Source organism: Denticeps clupeoides, chromosome 8 (genome assembly GCF_900700375.1).
Source record: "Denticeps clupeoides chromosome 8, fDenClu1.1, whole genome shotgun sequence".
Lineage (NCBI taxonomy): Eukaryota > Metazoa > Chordata > Actinopteri > Clupeiformes > Denticipitidae > Denticeps > Denticeps clupeoides.
The window spans coordinates 11,299,570-11,320,220 of record NC_041714.1 but is presented as its reverse complement, the minus strand read 5'-3'; the positions used below and the strand labels follow the sequence as shown (position 1 = coordinate 11,320,220).

Here is a 20,651-nt window from a genome sequence, read left to right as displayed (position 1 = left end):
CTGGCAATACAGACATGCACAACATAATATTGCAACGCTGTAACAAAATTAACAAAATCTCATACCCACTGGACCTGAAAAATAGCTAAATCAACATAAGTCAAAATCAATATAAGTGAGTAAGTGAAGTGATTGTCACTTGTGATACACAGCAGCACAGCACACGGGGCACACAGTGAAATTTGTCCTCTGCATTTAACCCATCACCCTGAGTGAGCAGTGGGCAGCCATGACAGGTGCCCGGGGAGCAGTGTGTGGGGACGGTGCTTTGCTCAGTGGCACCTCAGTGGCACCTTGGCAGATCGGGATTCGAACCAGCAACCAACCCGCTTCCTTAACCACTAGGCCACCCCTGCCCCTAAAAAGAACAATGTCTACATGCACTGTGCATGGATAATGATACAAATATATGAAGCAATGCAAGTAATAATTTATTTAATATTAGTGTGTAAATGTGAGAGTTTCAGTGCAAGCCACAGATAAACGAAACCGATTCGCTACCTCTGCAGTGAAACACGAAGAGCTCTATCGCACTGAATTTAAGATAAAATGTCTGTCTTCTCTGTCAGTTCTGTCCATGGCAGAGAAGACACCGCTATTGTTGTGATCATTTAACTTCATGTCCAACACTTTCCATAAAACTTGCCATTCCTTACTTATTTTGAAGCAATAGATAGAGGAACTGTGCATCTGTAACAATTTTCCAGTGTTCATGAGGGGAAGGAATTCCCTGCCTCTTGGATCATCTTGCGTGTCACCACGTGTCCCCCTTCCTCACATTTTGGCAGAGACAAGCAGTGCACTTTCAAGACCGTATATGGCATGCAACCCCCCGCTTTGAATGGCTAGAAATTTCTAACCCCCCAAGTACAGATTGAATAAAAAATTTAATTGGGCTCAGTGGTCACAGAAAACGAAACGTACCCGCGCCCCCCAAATCCCTCCATTGGCATGAAGCCGTAAAACACACACTGACACAGGCTGATATTAAAAAGTAACATTGACACTCTGACCCATTAGAAGCACATGATTCCATGAGGTAATGCCAAGGACACAATATGAGCCTGAGAAATGGAGCTATAGGGGCACACCACTCTGACACCTGACACTTCAACACTTTTTCAGGTTTATTTTCAGGTCTACTGAAAAGGATGAATTTTACATAGCAGATTTTTATGACCGTTGTTTGTTTTCCCAGTTTCTTTTTATTGCTTTTTAACATTTTTATTGCATTTTAACAGCTGTCAGTTTGTATTATTGATCTATTTTGTGTTTTTTATCAGACAAACGATGGTGCAGAAGACTCATCTTCTCACAATCTGCAGTGCTGTTATTGTTGCCTTGGCAACACCACTGACACCAGTTCTTTCACCTTTTCAAGTGTGGGACGGACACGCCTCTCTGGTTATAACAAATTCCAATAATATTTTTTTCTTTCCAAGGTTAGGGAATGTCTACTTGTGTGACTCTTTGTACAGTTTAAAATGGAATATGTGTTAATCTTTTTTTCCCCTAAAATTTTCCTCCTAAACCAACAACCCCACCTGTCCAGCTTTTATTCATTAAGTTCTGCTTCTCTGCAACTCTTTCCAACCTCTAAATAAAAAAGGGGGAAGCTTGGCTTTTCGAGGCACACCGTAGTCCAGGGGACACAGTTCATTCGGTGGCCCTGCGGGGAGTGTGTTGATGCAGTAAAAGCTCAAAGCTTAGCAACAGCTGTTTGTTCTGGGTCCGGGGTTCTCTGAAGTCGTTCGGCTGGTTACCTAATAAAGGGCAGACAAAGGCTACGTGTGAAAGAGTGACAGGATTATGTGATAGAAACACTGCACTCACGCTTAGCCAAATGTTCAATTTCCCTACTGTCCTGTGTTTGGGGGCTTGGCCGTTTTCTGTTGTCCGGCTGCCATGGGCGACAGTAACTAGGTACACAGATAGGTTTACAGAATGTTAAGAATATCAGATGGCGTGAGGGCCACTGGTCAGGTCGTTTATGTCCTTTGCATTTGTGTTTTGTATGTGTGAATAGAAATGGACGAATACATGGATTTAAATGAAGTCTTGCAGTTGTCTGCACATCCAGAAAGAAATGTTTCTTGCCGCTTTTGACTTTCAGACGTGGGTTGTACATATTGCACATTTCTAATATTATCACAGGACAATGTGGGTGGAGGGAGGTAGAAAATCCTAAAACATAAAACCTCCCAGGTAACCTTGCAACATCCCCTTGATCTGGATAGACTACAGTTCAAAGGTACTGTTTCAGGTGAGAAGTTTCTCTGCAAAGTCAACAAGGGTCAAATATTTAATTGATGCTCATCTCGGCAACGAACAGATTTGAAATGCAAATGATGCATTAAAAGCAACAGAAGGTGAAAGTAAGAATCCTGGCAAAAGAAGAGACAGAAGACATTGTTACGTCCTTTGGGGATTTATGAACTGAAAGTGAAGTGATTGTCACTTGTGATACACAGGAGCACAGCACACAGTGCACACAGAGAAATTTGTCCTCTACATTTATCCCACGACAGGTGCCCGGGGAGCAGAGTGTAGGGACGGTGCTTTTGCTCAGTGGCACCTTGGCGGATCGGAATTTGAACCGGCCAACCTTCTGATTACGAGGCTACTTCCTTAACCGCTAGGCCACCACTGCCCCTGGCAGTGGCTCCGCCTACCTATTCCCATGTCATCAGTCTGCCAATCAACTAATCAGACAGGAGCATTTAAAGACAACTCCAGCCACCAGAGTGGGAGGAGGATAGAGAGGAGAGTTTCAGAGTGTTGAAGAGTTATAGAGTTGTGTGTTAGTGGTCAGTGTTGTTAGTTGTTTTCGTTGGGTAAACTGTATAGTCTCTCCTTTTATGGTGTGTTGTTCCTCCTGTTGGTTGTTGTTGTTGTTGTTATGTACGGCACTCTAGATTTTGGTTGGTTGTTCACTCCTTACTGTAAATAAAAGCACAATACTTCACTTCAGCCTGGTACGTGTGTATTCCCGCCTCACACAACCCTCTCCTTCATTGTCATGTTTCCCAATCCCTAGACGGAGAAGTGACACACAAAATGTTTCTTAACCAAAAGTATATGCTTAACCTAACTAATCTAAGGAGCAATATCTAGTGACAGTGTCATATTACTGCTACCGTAATTATTTAAACAAACTGAGCAGTTCTGGTCAGTTTGAGTCCTGCTTACAACAGTTTGTTGTAAAGCTAAATGAGGCATCACAGCTAAATTTCACGGGAAGCCTGTACACCAGCACCTCACGGCTCAGGACAGATAATTCTCCTCTGTGTCCTCCAGTTGTCCTCAGTTTAGGGTCTCGACTGATGTGTGCCGAAAGCAGGCAGCTGGGCTGACATAGGCTGTTTCTGTCATCCCTGCGGCCAAATTAGCTGTCACTCAAGTCATAGAGGTCAGATTAGGGCCACTGACTGTTGCAGCAGAACAAAGTTAATTTCCTCTATAATGTCTCTATAAAATTTTCATGAAAGGTATTGTGTAAATGAATCCTGGAATGCATTTGATCCAATTTTTAGCCACTCCAAAATGGCATTTTTGAACGTTTTTGGCATTTTTAACTAATTTCTGGCAAAAGCAGCAGATACATAGCTGTGACCACACACTGCTATCAGCATACATTTCTTTTTCTTTTCCCGATGTCACTTGTGCTCAGCCTGAAACGCATGATTGTTTCCGGTTGCAATAAATCCTCTGGCAGAAAGATACTGTACAAGTCTGAGTCATTTGTTCCCCTCACTCTTTCGACACACCAATGATAAAAACATCCAAAAATGATCACCAGCTCAGATTCCTACTGCATGAACTCTGACAGTGATGAAAACATAGTGATTTCCCAAGAGCATTAAAGCGATAGATAAATAAATAAACAGATAAAAAAAGTGACACAGAAATTCTTCAAAACATTTATTGCTTTAAAAGGAATATGCGTATTTTATATTTAATCGCATATTTCACTTGATGGAGAGGCAAATAAAATCAGGCCATGTTAAGGAAAAACACCAAACACGAGAGGTAGCAGAGCACAAATGTGACAAATGATAAGGTCCGATTTCGCTATCAATCTGTCTGTGTAGGACATAATAGCCAAGAGTCAGCTGATTTCAACATTTTACATTTAGAACACGTTGCTTGCCAGAACTGATGGTGAGAAAAAAGGTGAAAGTGAAGTGAATTTCTCAGGAAGTGAGGGAATTTAAGAATAAAATCTAGTGTCCCTTATGTGGCATGTGGGAAAGTTAGAAAAAACCCACATTGATCAATAGAATAATTCAAATTTACCTTCCAAAATATTTTAAGGATTATAATATAATATCTAGAAGTTGCTTATTTAAAAAAAAAAAAAAAATCACCCACAATCACAACAATTTCCTGTCCCATATAATAAGTATATTTACTTCGACCGCTTTTAATGTATATATGTATTTTCAGACAATAATTCATATTGATTTAATTCACAGTGGCTAATGTAACCCACAGGAGTTAGCCTTTATAAATATCTTATTTTAAATATTTTACTGAATTACAAAATTGCTGTGGATTCTGTCATTCTGTAACATAAACGTAAATAAAATATATCATATGGTTCCTCAATTCATCACGTCAAAACTGTTGCGCATAAAACAGTACAAATCCAGACAAAAATTAGACTAGCTATTTCTGCCTTAAAATGCTGTCAAGTCCAGCAGTGCTGCTGAGAATGTAAACATGATTCTTCTTCTTTTAGTTTTCTTCATGCCAGCCACAGTGTCTCACGATTAACAGATAAGCAGCCATTCTGAATGATCATCATCATCATCATCATCATCATCTAGACAAACAGCTATTCAGCTTTCCATTCAAGACTGGCACAAAGCAGCCCCTCTTCTGTCCAGCACAGAGGAGCAATGAGGGGGCAGATGTCCCAGCAGTCAGTGCACCTACCCCTTTGACACAAAGTACATTGTGCAGGGCTGCCTCAGAGCACCTGGCGACCAACCTGTAGATGGCCGCTGCTTCCTGTGCAGAACAGGAAGTGGAGAGAACAGCGAGAGTTTACCTTCAACAGGCTGTGCCACCCAAACCTATTTCGCATTTAGATACAATCTGCATGCCTAAATAAATGTATGCTTTACATTTAGCACGGCCATCTGAAACAGCCTCATTTTTGCAGGACGGTCCAGACTTCCTTTTTTCATTTCTTTATTTCATGTGCTGAATATTGACAAGGAGCTTTCGGTGGTGCTGATCCCTGGAGTTTACCGGGTTGAGGACAGATGAACTATGAACATATGACGTTTCCTAGAGCAGCCAGTGTAGCGTATGCATCAAAAAGAGTATGTACAGCACGTGTGGTTCTGAACTAGAGACCCAGACATCCAACCGGCCACGCCCCGTCCGGAGAGGCCACTGCACAGAGATCACAGCCTGTCCTGGTTCATCTCGATTCACGTCCTCAGCTTGAGGATGACTGTAGCAAGGATGAGGAAGAACGTGTTCCACCCGAGGGTGACCGCGAAACCTCTCCACACCATCATCCGCGACAGTCCCCATCCTAAAAAAAAACAAGATGACCTTTTGCCTTCACAGCTCTAGGATTGGAATCAGATGATTGCAAATGATGGAAAAGTAAGTAAGACGAAACACTGTGTGGCTTTTCTTTTCTTAGTATAAAGAGAATGGGTCTCAGGTTCTCCCGTTATCTCCACTGACAGGCCCCAGAATCACACTCTGCCCACTGGACGAGATCTTCCTGCTTGGCCGCGTGACGACCACATCTCAGTGACACTTGTGCAGCTGCCACAGGCCATTGTGTAAGACAAGCACATGGTCCAGCAGCACTGAGCAAGAGTCATAAATAATTAAGCAAGCTGGGCAGTGCGGGGCTTGAGGAGGATGCTGTGAGTGTGCAGTAACTGAGGCCGGCCTCGAGCTGATGCATGGCGCACTATTTGTGGTTACTGTAGAAGGGCCTGCTCTTTGGATTGGATTATGTAACTAATAGGTGTGGGCACCAACCTGTGATGCGGCAGGCATTAAGAGCAACCACCGTGTCATGTAACTCATACCTCACGTTACATAAGTTTGTTTATCAGGCCTTCGCAATTTGTTTTTGGCTGTGCGTAGGTGAGTTATTTCTGTGTCCCATATGCAGTGTCAGGAAAGTTTCTATCAAGTTACTTTAACAGTTTTGAAAGGAAATAACACTACTTTACTTGTTATTAGGCATCAAAAGTAATTTGTTATGTCACTTGTTATATTACTAGTCCCCCCAACATTCAAAACTGTTGATTTGCTGATCATGATCAAATCATATTCTTCATAGTCACATCTCTTCCTCATGACTTCTTTACACACATGATCATAAGCAGCTTCACAATTTTTGACTTGAGTTAAAGAACCAGTTCTCAGTCAACAACATGCTTTCATAACAGAAACAGATTACTGCTTCGAGCTTCGGAATTTTGGCAATTTTTATTTTTTCTATTACTATATCATCAACAGTCAGAAAAAGAAACTGCTAGTGTACTTGTGTATACTATTGTTCATATCGGTACCTCGGTACATGATGCATCGCAGGGCCTCTGAGGCGTAGGTCTGGGGCAGTGCCACGCTCAGGTAGCGCAGGGGGTACGGGATGCACTCCACTGGCCAGATTACTCCTAAAAGGGTAAGACAGCAAGCTTTCATGTGCATTCATTTCGCTGATGGTCTCATCCTGAGCAACTTCTCATCCTGAGCATTCACTAATTACAGCTTCTAATGTTTCTAATGTGCAGACTGCTTCTCTCAGTCCCAGCTTCAGAGCCTGGTCTCAGCACGGCAGCTTACTCTGCAGCTATCTACATCAGCACATAAAGTCAGTTCATATTACAGTGACTGTTTTCAAGAATTACATTACTTATGGGCAGTGACATACAGCAGGCAAACGGTTGCGCCATGTGATGCTGCCCACAATGGGTTTTCAGCACGAACGTTGCTGGATGTATTCTGAAATGCGTCTATGGTTCAAAGTCCACTAATTACACAATAAAGTTACTCAATAAAGAAGATTGTTGATCCATTTTTGGTTTGCTGCCTGCCAATCAGCTGCTGTGTGTTTTCGGGCTTCAACTAACAAAACGCCATGGACCACAGTGACGCACCGCTGAGGATCAGGTTGGGGTAGAAAATTCCCAGAGCGGCCTGGTTGGCGGACTGCTCATCATCAATAGCAGAGGAGATGACCAATCCGAAGGATATTCCGGTCACACCTTGTAGCACTATCAGTGAGACCACCAGAGCCAATGAGCCTTCATTGGGAATCTGGGAAAGTAAACAAAAAAATTATTATTATTCATATTAAAGACAAGTCACATTTATAGTATCAATATATTGTACAAAGTGTCATTGTTTCTGACAGTACACTTTTTCATTTAAAGGTTGAAATTGGCCTTGCTAGGTTATTCATTTTAGCCATTAATAGTGGAATCTGATTTGTCAGTGTGTAGGATTTCTACATGGCAAGATCCCGCCCTTCTCCAGAACCTCAGTTACGAGGGTAAACCCTGACCACGCCTGGCAACTGCCACGTGCTTATTGGGAATCAATGATGCCTGATCCCCAACTTTCCATTCGCTTATGTGTCCTCATATTGAACCTACACGTCGGGACGTTCTATGTCCAACCAAAGACAGCATGCAGTCAAACTCTTACAGTCTCTACAGGCAAACCTGTAGGGACGACTACGTGACTATCCTCTAATGGGCAGACTAGCTAGAAAGAAAGCCAGTGAGAGGGGAGTATGTGCTCTTTTGCATTACATATGTTGTGAGACATCTTTATCCTAGTGCACACACACACACACACACACACACACACAAATCAGGGTGGAACATGGGATTTGACTCCTATATGATTCATGAAGTATGTGATGTTTAGACTGCTGTGGAGGAGCAGTTTCATTACAAAGCAGTCTGGCAAGCTAATAGGCCACACACAGACCAGGCACTACACTTTAATCACTTTAATCATTTTAAAACAGAACGTCTTATCTGCTCACTCAGTACTTGTATTTATTTCTAGAACATTTCACTTTTGTGAATATTCACTTGTGTGATTATTAGCCTAGCCACAAATGTAAATTGACACATTGGATATGCAAATAATACTTTCCCATACTTTGAAAATGAGGAGGGTGAAGATGAGGAGGAGGAGAATCTGGACGCTGATGACGAGTAGCTGGGAGAACAGATGTGCCAGCATCGTCTCCAGAGAGCTCACACCTGAAGAGAGAAACAAGTTCAAACTCCACACAGTTCATACACTCAGAGCAGGTGAACATTGCTCAAAAACAGCCTCAACAGTTTTGTTTTTTGGTTGACTTTGTATATTGGTTATCAAAGTACGCCCCCTAGTGGACGACATCATTGATCATGCAATAACAGAATAGGCCAGGGGTCGGCAACCTTTAACACCCAAAGAGCCATTTGGACCCGTTTTCCACAAATGACATGTAAAATGAAGATAACACTACATATATATTATTGTTACTTTTATGCTGTGTATAAAAGACCTAGGCTAGTGTGTTGCTTGTGTCATTTTATTTATGCAAAAATAGAAATGGATGCTGGGGGGGTTGGTGAAGATTGCATGAATACTAGCACAAATATGCAAATGATTAATCACCCAGCAGGACATGTTCAGGGAAAAGAGGAGATCTGGTCACCCTAACTTAGCAGCACTATGCTAACTCTACACAACCTACTTAGCATGTGCAAATTAAACACATTGTGTTTTATTGTTCTGCATTTACAGTTCTGAATACAGTTCTCATTGAGTTCTTATAACAATTCCACACCGTACCTGCCACCCAGCACCTGTCCAGCAAGCCCTCCTTCCTCTCCAACACAAATGACAGGGCAGTTAATCCTACTGCCAGGTAAAAAGTAATACTGTACAAGCGAAGAATAAAGGAGAAAATGTGATGTCAAAAAAAAATCACACGTAGGCTGTGTTATGTCACAATATTTAAATGATAATACCTCAAAACTGCTCCAGGTGTCACAAACGTAGTGAAGTCTGTGTTCTTACTGCCGTATATGGGCTCTTCAAACTGGTAAAATCATTATAAAAAAATGTCATAAGGAAGTAAAATACATAGAATGCTAAAATGTGTCGCATTTTTCCAAGTGATTTGTCCAGATATCCATTACTAGGCCCACACTCACCTTTATAGGAAGAGCCACCATGTAAGACATGCTACCCAACTTGTACTGAACAAATGCCTTTAACACAGACAGATGGTATAATCAGTGTGGTAGAGGGTTTCAATGTCTCATACAGCGTAAATCATTATGTTTCAACAGGCTCAATGTGTCTCAGTGCTAAGCAGCAACACATAGATAAATATTGGCTACTTTTATTGCATTTCATTCTACGTAATACATCAAAACAATAAGTACCTCAAAGGCATCATGAATTTTTTTCTGCAGCATAATGCCAATTTGCCGATCTGTTGGAAAAATATGGGGTATTTATGGTTTTTTATTGAAACAACAAGTCATCATGTTTTCAGCAGCACAGCCATAATCCATCATCCATCATCTTTTCTGAATCAAATAGCGCCCCCTTGAGGGAGCAGAATCATCAACAAATTGAATGCACCTGCAAATGGTGCATACACCAAAATGTGTCCTCTGTCCTAACGCTAACCCATCAGCCTTGGTGAGCAGTGTGCAGGAATGACAGGCCACCGTGGAGCAGTGTGTGGGGAAGGTGCTTTGCTCAGTGGCACCTCAGAGACACCTTGGCAACCTTCGGATTAAGGTTATCGCTGCCATTTAGCCATTTAGCCATGTGATTTGGTAAATTGCGAGTGTTTCTGCTTGAGCCATATCTCTAGCCCAGGTCAGACATTAAGAACAAAGGTTCTAGAAAGCTCTTTTCATTTAATTGAATTGCCTGCTTGAATCCAGCACCGGCTTGAAGAAGGTTTTTGTGGGAGGGGTATTGTAATCTGCACTGACATACTGGACCTTTAAATAGGCAAAAAAAACGTTAGCTTACTGGTCAGGTCGAGCCAGACGTGTATAGAGCCGCCTTCAACAATAGCTTTGGAAACTCGAGGCTGCTGTATTCTGTAGACAACCAAAGATTCAAAACTGTTACACAGCCAAAAGAGCAGCACATTAGCACAATTACACTAATTATTAAGGCAAAAAGTTGGTTGTAAGCAGGGATTAACAACAAATGTTAGGAACTAAATCATCGAAAAATCCTTACCTTTCCAATATTGTATATAAATGATTAAAATGCTGTGTTCATAATATGAAACCCACTAGGCCAATTTAATTTACACCAGCACAGACACCCATCAACAGTTGTTTAGTTCAAGTTTATATACAAGTTTATGGAATATATAGCTAACAATGCAACATTATTACCCATAATTAAATTCACGGAGCAACATCAACATAAAGAAATACATAGGACTAATTCAAATGAGGGGAGGTGCAATCAAAGATATTAACAGTTCTTCACAATAGCTGAGAATTGTTTCTATGGATATGACCAGTGGATGGCCTTATAACAGGGTTCGGTGGACAGGCCAGACAAGACTTTCCACCACAATAATGATTCACACTTGCAGCAATGCGGCTACCTACTGCACTTTCACACCCACATTATCACATGACAATACGTCTGCCACCGCTGGGCTATTTAGTTGGATGTAAAAACTCCAGACTCATATACTGAACTAATGTCAGCCTGGAATGCAGCACTGACCTGTCCTTGTCCCTGGCTTATAAGCCTTTAGACAGGAAAAACTGCCTCCTTGAAGAGGCTATGATGCGCTATGCTGTTACAATGGTGAACAATGGAAGTAATCTGGTACCACAAGTTGCCAGGCGGCAACCCTCCCCCATGGCAACATTCCAAAAACTAAGAGAGCTCTCACCTTTTGGAAATGTAGCTGGTGAAGTTTTCTCCAAATTCGATGACTCCCCAGAATTCTCCATTATAGATCCCAGCAAAGGCTTGTGCATGAGACAGGTTTACCTGATCAGAAAGGAGCAGTCCAAAGCTGAACATCTCCCTTACATCCAATATATTTTTATAAATTCATGCAAAAGAAGAATACAATGATATTAAGTCTGAATGACCACCAAATTCTGTGGCTGCAGAGATGATGACCTTTTGTCACCTATTGCAGAATAGAATGTAATTTCCCAGAAACACTTCTTAGCATATGATCCATGTCATGTGAGTAGCAGCACTGGTAAAGCAGAACTGCTGGAGCTCCTTAAACCAGAAGTGAAACTGGCCTTGGTTTTCTAAAGCTCAGTGCTCATTATTGTTCAGGGAATTCGTTTTCTTTTATGGACACTTTCAGTCATTTCTTTCTTTTGTAAGTATGAAGGTCAATGAAATGATACTCAATCTCTTTCACTGACTCTCATATTCACCTTCAGTGGCAAGGGACTCATAATGCCTACACAAAAGGTCTCTCTATATCAGCTCAAGAACTGGGTGGTAACATGGAGAGATGCTGAATCAGGTGAGTTACATAAGGGGAACAAGCAAAAAATGTGCAGGATAAGTGTCAGGGTTTGTGACCCCTGCTCTAAATGACAAAAGAAAGAATCAGAGCCACGCACACGACCTAACCTGATGTATGCTGGAGTTGTCCAGGAAGGAGAGGATTGTTCGGCTGAAAGCGAACTGGCTGGTTTCGTTGTTGACCACAGCCACATGGATGCCCCTGGGATCTCCTCCAATGCACAAACACATGAGGGAGATCTGGATCACCGGAAGCAGGAACTGAAAACACAGGGACCTGTGAAGTGATGAAAGACGTTGGTATCGTTAAAGCCTTGAAATCCTCGTAGCTCGGGTAAGAACATGGCCATCGCCATTCTTGGTGTTCCTACCCTGGCATTCTTTTCATCCGCACCACCGTCTTTATTACTAAAGCAGCCATATGTCTCCACTTTGGCACAACGTGTCTTGCTCTCACTTTCCAGTCAGCTGCAGAGACACAGGCACACACACACAATCCAAATTAATAATCAAATGTTTAAGAAGGATGTTTTTAAACCACTTCTGGTTGGGATACGCTGCAGTATTTGGAGCACCTGTGTATTTGGGCACTTCCTCTACAGGCGAGGGGCTTTGGCCATTGGCTAGAATGGGGCAGCTCTCATCGCGGCAGCTCTCAGGCGATTGGCTGCTCTCCGTCAGTGCCCCCTCGGAGCCAGAACTGTGCTTGGACCCCACCTGGTCAAAATCTTCACATAACTGCAGGAAGGCACTCTCAAGTGTCTGTGGAAAACACACACATTCAATGGAGGAGCGTGAAGGGAGCCAGCAGAGGTTGAACTGTCTCAGGGGAGTGACCCACCATGGCATTGTGCTGTTTCATCACACTCTCGGGTGGAGCCTCAGCTAGGAGCCTGCCATTCCGCATCAACCCCACCTGCACCGGGACAAGAGCTCTGGTGACATCGAAGAAATACAGAAACCGAAGAGCAAAGGACAACAAACACAACTCAAACTACACAGTGTGCTGCAAAGACACGCCTCCACTGGGCCATGCTGTAGACTGTCCGCTTGGTGCGCATGTGCATGAGGAGTCGTTTCCTCCGTTACTTTCAGATGGTAAATCTCTAGGTGAGACTGAGCGACTGCCTTTGCTGGTAGTTAATTAGGACATCACCAGAGGCTTCACTGGTTTGGAACACTGTGTTCACTGCCAGTGTCAAGTGAGTCTCTGCTAAATTGACAGGGGTCATTGGAAAGCACACTGCTTCGCTGGCCTGAAGAATGCACTGATGAAACGTCCCTCTGGGTGTTCTGAGTACAAAGTGTGTAAAAAACACCGCAACATGCACTGCATCAAACTCAGCTTCAAGCCTAAAAGGGACTAACAGGCATATTAGGTTGGACCACAAACCTGTGATTCTATCACTTCAATTATGTTCTAATGGGCAGGTCTGTTGTTAGTTCATTATTTCTCACACACACTGTATGAACCAAAAGCCAGGTTCAAACCCCACTTACTACCATTGTGTCCCTGAGCAAGGCACTTAACCCTGAGCATCTCCAGAGGGACTGTCCCTGTAACTACTGACTGTAAGTCGCTCTAGATCAGAGTGTCTGATAAATGCTGTAAAAGTTACAAATCAACACACAACAAATCCAATGACAACGTAAACAACAAAGAGACCAGCAAAGCGATCCATTTGATCATTGGGGTCAAACCTTATGACAGAAAAAGCAAGTATGTTACTATAAACACAGACCGACATGATTGACTGAGTACTGGTATTTATAGTGCACATTGAAAAACTGTACATTTTAGCCCCAAACAAGTAGAGCATATGTTCCATGCTGCAATACAAGTGTGACATTTTATTATGCCCCAAAACAAAGGATAGTCCAAAGTTTGGCTATTCTGAACACTCACATACATGTATGTAGGCAAGTGTACAAGGACACAAGTGGATAAGGGACCTGGTAAACCCTCGCACAGACAATCCAGGTGTGCATGGCTCTGGGACGTCACAGTGTTAGTGAAGAGGCTTTATAAACTTACTATATGTCTGTATTGAGAATCCTTTTTTTACTGATCATAGGTAATATTTTTAAATATTACACTTTATGTGTAATGAATGTATCATTTAACCTCTGAAATAAGAAAAATGTTTACAGTAACAGGCACCATGGGGAGGTGCCCGGGGAGCAGTCTGTGGGGACGGTGCTTTGCTCAGTGGCACCTCAGTGGCACCTTGGCAGATCGAACCTGCAACCTTCTGATTACCGGTCCTTTTCCTTACCCAACTGTGGTAGGTCACATTATAATTATACAATTCTACAAATGTATCTGCCTTTCATGTACAAAAGTACAAATGTTGTTTATAAATCTATGGAATGCCAGGCCAAAAAAAACTTAGATGCCATCTAATTATTAAGCATTCAATGAGACTAAAACTAAGGAGATCAGATGATACCAGATGAAATTGTAGTGAAAGCTCTTGGTTAAAAAGCCACTGTTAGACAAACAGATTAACTCTGCTGTAAGTGAAAGGGCCTCTATCGAAGTGTCTACCATATCTTTTTAACTAAATTATGAAAACAACCTCCAAACTATGCGCCACAATGCCCTTCTGGTAACACGGTTTACGATAATCAGCCAGTGTAAGAACGTTACAGTAACAGCGGGATTTAGACTACAGTCTACAGGAAACTGTATAATTACAGGAAACTGCGGAAGTTTGGTGTTAGGAAGCCAGACAGAGATCCCACATAAGGTAAATTGCAGATTTTGATGACTATATTAATAAATGTGTTCTCTTTCTGGAAATCCTTCCCAACTCACCAGCTTTTCCTTTAAAGCCCAGTCAAGCATAAGCCCCCTCTGACCAGACCATTCTCACAAGCTAATCTTCATTTTAGGGTCTGGCCATGTCTGAGCCCTCAGTCACCACTTTATCCTCAACCATACCTCTGCCTTGACAAGCTATACAAAACCAAAAAGAAAGAAAGAATGCATTGTTCAGCTTTGCACTCCCACTGATGTGTGGCTTTGAGGTGAGTTGGTGTGTTTGAGTGTTTGTGATAGTGAGTCTCCCATATCGCAGTCTACTTAGTGTAAAAACCCGGACACTCACGGTGTTGGCCTGCCTGGCCTCCTCTATGTAATGTGTGGTGATGATGACAGAGACCTGTCCGTCTCTCACGATCTCCACAAGATGCTGCCATATCCTGGAGAAAAATGGCAAAAATATCATTTAGATTAGACAGATTATTGCAATCTTTTGTTTTGGGTACTTAGTGCATAAGGATTAGTGAATAAGGCCAAAAGCAACACAAGCATAAACCGCACAATACCATTCCACTGCTATGCTGATAATACAGAAACGCATCTAAAATATGCATTAAATGCTTGAATGCTTTAATTACATCTCAGATATACATCTGTACAACTTAATTCATATTCATAGTTCTATAATGTAGTATAATATTATTATTACCCTCTACAGCACATAGTTCAACTACTGATGCTATATAAACACCTTACTCTTAAACAACAAAAAAAGGTTTACAAATGTTTGGGGTTTGGACTGTTTATTAAACATAAAACATTAAAATGGACCAAAAATCCTACCCAGTCATCATGTTGCAAATAACCGGTAGCTGGAAATGACTGTTAATAATGGAATATCATCATACATGTAGAGAGGAACAATTAGTCTCCATTTTTTAAAAAACTGATTAAACAAGTCATTTACCTGGAACTCATCAATTGGCATCAGTTTATGCATCATTATTTCATCATTATTTACTTATATCGTTATGTATAACTTGTTTCCTAACTCTTTAAATCTTTTTTTGTGGAATAGACAAGAGACAAGGAGGTAGTAGCCTAGTGGGTAACACACTTGCCTATGAACCAGAAGACCCAGGTTCAAATCCCACTTACTACCATTGTGTCCCTGAGCAAGACACTTAACCCTATGTTGCTCCAGGGGGGGACTGTCCCTGTAACTACTGATTGTAAGTCTCTCTGGATAAGGGCGTCTGATAAATGCTGTAAATGTAAAATGTAAATGCAATTTCTAAATAACCCATAACACAGAGAGGGGGGAAGCTGTGTGATTACACCCGCCTTCAGAGCCTTAAGAAATCAGGGCAGAGTTCACCCCACTGACAGCAGAGTGACTGGTAACACAGACACCCGGAGGTGCAGTGCAGGTTCAGTGAGGGTAAAGGACGGCATTGTGTGTATGTTTCTGTGTGCATGTGCAGAGTAGCGGTACATACTTAGCCCTTAGGACTGGGTCCACGCCCACTGTGGGCTCATCCAAAATCAGCAGCTGGGGGTTCTGGAGCAAAGCGGCACCGAGGGAAACCCTCCTCTTCTGTCCTCCACTGCAGAAACAAACAGCAGTCCCAACTCAATGACCCGGCACACAATAACGCTTATCTGACTTGCCTGAGGTGGTGATTTTTAGGTCAGACTTTAGGAGAAAACCTGACTGACTGCACGTGCATGGCCTGGTCACACAGCAGAGAAACAGCACTCTGTATGCCGTCACTACACACAGTCTGGACTCCAGCCATGCCACTTCTTGGCCGTTTCATTCATTCTGCCGATCGCCATCACTGCTTTTATTTGTTGGTTGGTGGATAAAACATGCGGCTCCACAGCCAGCCACAGATTAGCAATCTCACAGATCTCTCTCAACAGTTGAATGGGTGCTATGGGACTAAAGGGTTGAATTGGACTACCACTAGTCAACAGTGCAGAGGAAATCCCTTCAGTGGATGGTGAAGACTGACCAGGAAACCATTGGCTGTTCTTTACCCTCCCTGGATGAAGTGCACAGCTCTCGATGCCTCAAGAGAGCGGAAAACATCATGAAAGGCTCTTCACACCCTGCTCATGACCTGTTCCAACTGTTGCCATCAGGCAAAAGATCAAGGACTATCAGTCTATCAGACAATTCAATTTCTATTCCATGTGCAATAAAATTACATGTGCAATACCTACCTCATTTCTTAAATCTTTTATTTTATATTTTGTATTACATTGGTATATAGCCTAGCCTTCTCCTTTTATACTTTCCTTATTATATATTTCTTCTTTTTTTATAGATACCTCTCCGGCTTAGGGACATTGTACTTTTTACAACGACAGTAAAGACATTCTGATTCTGATCCTGACAAAAACAAATGGAAGAAACAAAATCCAACCATCACATGGTGTTTTGAGCACCTGCCAGATTTCTTTTGCCCCAGGGGATCTTGAACGAAACCGTCACCTGACTACACGAGACGCCATGTGACTCTGAAGGCAAGAAAGCGGGCTTCCGGGAGACACATTTGACATAGATGGGTGAAAGACATCCGTCAACGGAGCAGGTCATCATGGGACGACTGATTCAGTTCCCACAGGACCTTTTTCCACAGACCATGTGACTATACACACAGTGTAACCCCTCAAACCGGAGCTGGAGGGGAGCCAGCCCTGCGAAAAGCCCAGCGATGTGGAGGGATGCCAAATTGGCCCGCGCTTTGATGTCTTTTGGCTTGAGTCACATCAACGGCCCCAATGAAAACTCAATTATCTCTCAAGAGTGAACGTACACTCCACCTTTTAACGTTCAACTTACAGACAACTATGCAGCACGTTATTGTATTTTACAATAAAAATAATGAGACTGAGAGCATTGATGCTGGTGAACATGCCCCATAGTCTTTGCATTGTGAAAACCCAGTGATGCTGTTCAGTGCTAAAGCTACAGGGAACATTCTTGAAATGCCATTCATCATAAAGTGGAGAAAAACAAGAACAGCGCTCTTAAAATGGCGCCGGTTGTCCTACTTTGTCTAGCACAGGATGTGCACACAGAGAAAAATATGTTGGACATGTTTCGTGAGACCGTAGCAGGCTGCAGAGGATACCTCAGGTTCTTGACTAGGCTGCTCTTCTGCGGCAGGTCCAGGAAAGCGATGAGGAATTTGATCCGCTCCTGTGTTTCCCTGTTTGAAAGGCCATGGATGCGGCCGAAGAACCAAAACGTGTCACTGATGGTGAACTCGTTGTACAAGGCAAGGTCCTGTTCCAGAGATAAGAGCACAAGAGTGGGTCTTCCAAGGAGCTGAGGCAACAAATCCCAACAATGTTTTATCTATCACGTACTCTGTGAATATATAGAATTCATCGCAGCATTATTACAATGTATGCCAAACGGAATGCTTAATATCAGAAGTGCACTATTATTAATTTAGTTGTAGTAACGGTAGAAGGTTCGTTAAAGGAACAAAGAGGGATTTATCACTTTCTCACAATGAAGAGTGCTGTCAGACACCTAAACACACTGTTCATTGCGCCTGCCGTGGGTCATCTTCTGTTCTATAACCAAGTATTGAAACTCATTTGAATTGAACATGAACATCGGGAGGATTCAGATTTCATTTGAACTCGCCACCCTTTAAAATTCATCTTTGCCGTGCAATGCTATCTGCAGACCGGCTTAATTATTACCAGCATGAGGCATCGGCAGGTAATTACAGCCACAACAAACCTGTTAACCCTCAAAGCCCCACTGGAATCGGCATTATTTTTAATCTCAGGACTCTGTTCCTCTTTAAATTTTATAGCAATGCACTGATGGCAAGATAAGATTTCATATTCCGGGGATGTGGTTTCCGCGGCCCTCGACACCGTCTCCCTATTTATTTCACCGTTTGACAGAGGTCCCGCCTCACCTGCGGCATGTAGCCAACCATTTTCCCTGGAACGTCGTGACCCGGGCACGCCGGTGGCTTCCCCAGCACGGTGATGTGTCCCCGTGAGATCTTCAAGGTGCCCACAATACATTTGAGCAGGGTGGTCTTGCCGCATCCGCTAGGTCCCAACAGGCCGTATCTATGCAAAGTTAAAAAAAAAAAGACACCCAGAGCAGCGGCTCCGGGCAGGATTCCTATCAGCATCGCTTCAGTGGACCAGATAGTTATGGGACATCAGCAATAACAGATGAGTGATAAGCAGACAAGTAACTGAAGATAAGATGTTTATATTAGGTTTTGTGCCCTTGAGGCACCGCAATGATGGAAATCTGGAAAAGGATTTGCCATTAAAACAAAAAGCCAAGTATACCTCATTCAATCCTAATATATGTAAAACCCGTACAGCGTTTTGTGCGTGTGTGGGGGGACCAATTAGGGACATGACGATAGACAAAAAAAATGTATGTTATAGCATTTACAGTACAATATACAACATATAGCTTCTGTTTTTTCTTAATTACTGATTTATTGAACACTGTGTTTTTTTTATTTGTCTTACCTTCAGCTCTGTATATAGAACAAATCAATAAATAATAAGAAAATGTAAACCCCATTTTGCTGAGGAAGTAATGGATTCAGCATTAAGAGCGAGTGAGAGAGATGCGGTTTTCTGGCGTGCCGTAAGGGAACGTGGAATGTGGAAGAGAAACCCGAGCGCGCCGAGCGCTCTCCGAGAAGCAGCTGACAGGTGTGTTGCACCACGCAACGTGGCCACGACAATAAACAAGCGACCTTAAAACAAAGAGGCATAGACAGCCATGTCCACCCTGCTCTGTTCCATTGTACTCACATCTGCCCCTGCGGCACGGTGAGGTTGAGGTTGCTGAGGACCTTCAGTTTCCCGTAGGACCTGCACACGTCCCGGCACCTGATGGCTGCGCCCTCCACGCCTGGAGAGGCCGGGATCTCCACCTCCGTCTTCATCCTGTCCCGTGCAAACTGGGGAAATGCATCACAGGGACGAGCGGTGTGAGGCGCCGGTTGATTCGCGCAATGGAACAACAACCAAAAGGGGAAGAACAGAAAAAAAAGGAAAGTGGCCAGTGTTCTCTGACCCCCATAAAGCTGTATCTTAGCAACAGCCCTGGTGCTGGGTGGTCAATGCGTCTGGCAACTCGGAGCCGATACCGTATCTAGGTCATATGGGCCACAATCTTTAATCCCGGCAGCCTGTCACCGGCTCCCCCAATTCCGAATCTTTCATTTCAGATTGAGAGAATAAAGATGACATGATCTTGTAACGTACACACGTACACACACACACACACACACACACACACACACACACACACACAGACAGACAGGCTAGCACATAATAAAACATACAAGCACAAAGTCACCTTGCAGGCGTTATTACATGTAACGTGTGATATTAAGCGGACGTTCACGTTGCTGATCGAACGAGCGACGTGCAGACGTGACCCGGCCCGACACCTGCTCAGACGCGGCGGCGTTACGTTTTATTTATTTACATGTTTTGTAAGAACGGCGCCATGAGAATAAAACGTTGACCCACGGTACCTGCGCGCGTCCAGGCCGAGCGGACGAGTTCGATCCTCGGCGCGGTCCAGATGTTCGGACAGGTGTTAAAAACGCCGGATCCAGGGGCAGCCCGGCGTCGACGCGAACGGCGCGGAGCCCTGCGCCCGGACCCGAGGCGGAGCAGGACGCTCCGACGGGGAGGGCAGACGCGGCGGAACAGCCCCGCGGCGCTGCGTTTTAGGAGCAGTGCGTCACGGGAGAGGCCGCAGCACCGGCCGCGCTCCGCGTCGCGCTGCGCAGTCGATCGTGACGCCGACGCGTCACCCTCCCGTCCATCTGCGCGCCGTCGTCGCCTGCGTCCCCGGGCATGGTGGCCGACGGCGGAGATCCACCAGATGTGCGCTTTTAACCCCGTCTGTGCCGTTCACTTCACTAAATCTCTGCGCGCTGGATGCCGTAAGTCTGGCATAAATCATCCCAGTGGGAAGGAGCTCAGACTACAATGAAAGCAACAGAGCATCCAGAAATCAGCCTGCATTTGGCCTTGATGCAGATCTGTTCAGTACTGTGGTCCGAAAAGCGCGCATTATATAGTGTTATAATTTACTTTACTGGAACAGCACCATGACCTGTCTCATAAACAGCTACTAAAGGAAAAAAACATGCAGTGCGGGCCAAAAGTTTGGACACACCTTCTCATTCAACATGTTTTCTTTATTTTCAATACCATTGGTAGTCACCGGACCTGAACCAAGTCGAGATGGTTTGGGGTGAGCTGGACCGCAGAGTGAAGGCAAAGGGGCCAACAAGTGCTAAACACCTCTGGGAACTCCTTCAAG

General features: G+C 43.5%; 1 protein-coding gene across 1 annotated transcript; it reads right to left on the bottom strand.

The window, feature by feature from the left end:
• Nucleotides 1–3,908: 3,908 nt before the first annotated feature.
• Nucleotides 3,909–20,235, bottom strand: abch1 (ATP-binding cassette, sub-family H, member 1). Its single transcript, XM_028990063.1, has 20 exons — nucleotides 19,852–20,235; nucleotides 19,121–19,269; nucleotides 18,250–18,409; nucleotides 17,443–17,597; nucleotides 15,799–15,906; nucleotides 14,646–14,739; nucleotides 12,377–12,451; nucleotides 12,111–12,297; nucleotides 11,907–12,003; nucleotides 11,644–11,812; nucleotides 10,934–11,034; nucleotides 10,042–10,112; nucleotides 9,438–9,487; nucleotides 9,204–9,260; nucleotides 9,018–9,088; nucleotides 8,839–8,927; nucleotides 8,155–8,258; nucleotides 7,140–7,299; nucleotides 6,552–6,656; nucleotides 3,909–5,548 (listed from the first exon to the last, which is right to left on the bottom strand). Exons 2-20 carry the CDS (start codon nucleotides 19,252–19,254, stop codon nucleotides 5,442–5,444), a joined length of 2,094 nt encoding a protein of 697 aa, XP_028845896.1. The 5' UTR covers nucleotides 19,255–19,269; nucleotides 19,852–20,235; the 3' UTR covers nucleotides 3,909–5,441.
• Nucleotides 20,236–20,651: the final 416 nt, after the last annotated feature.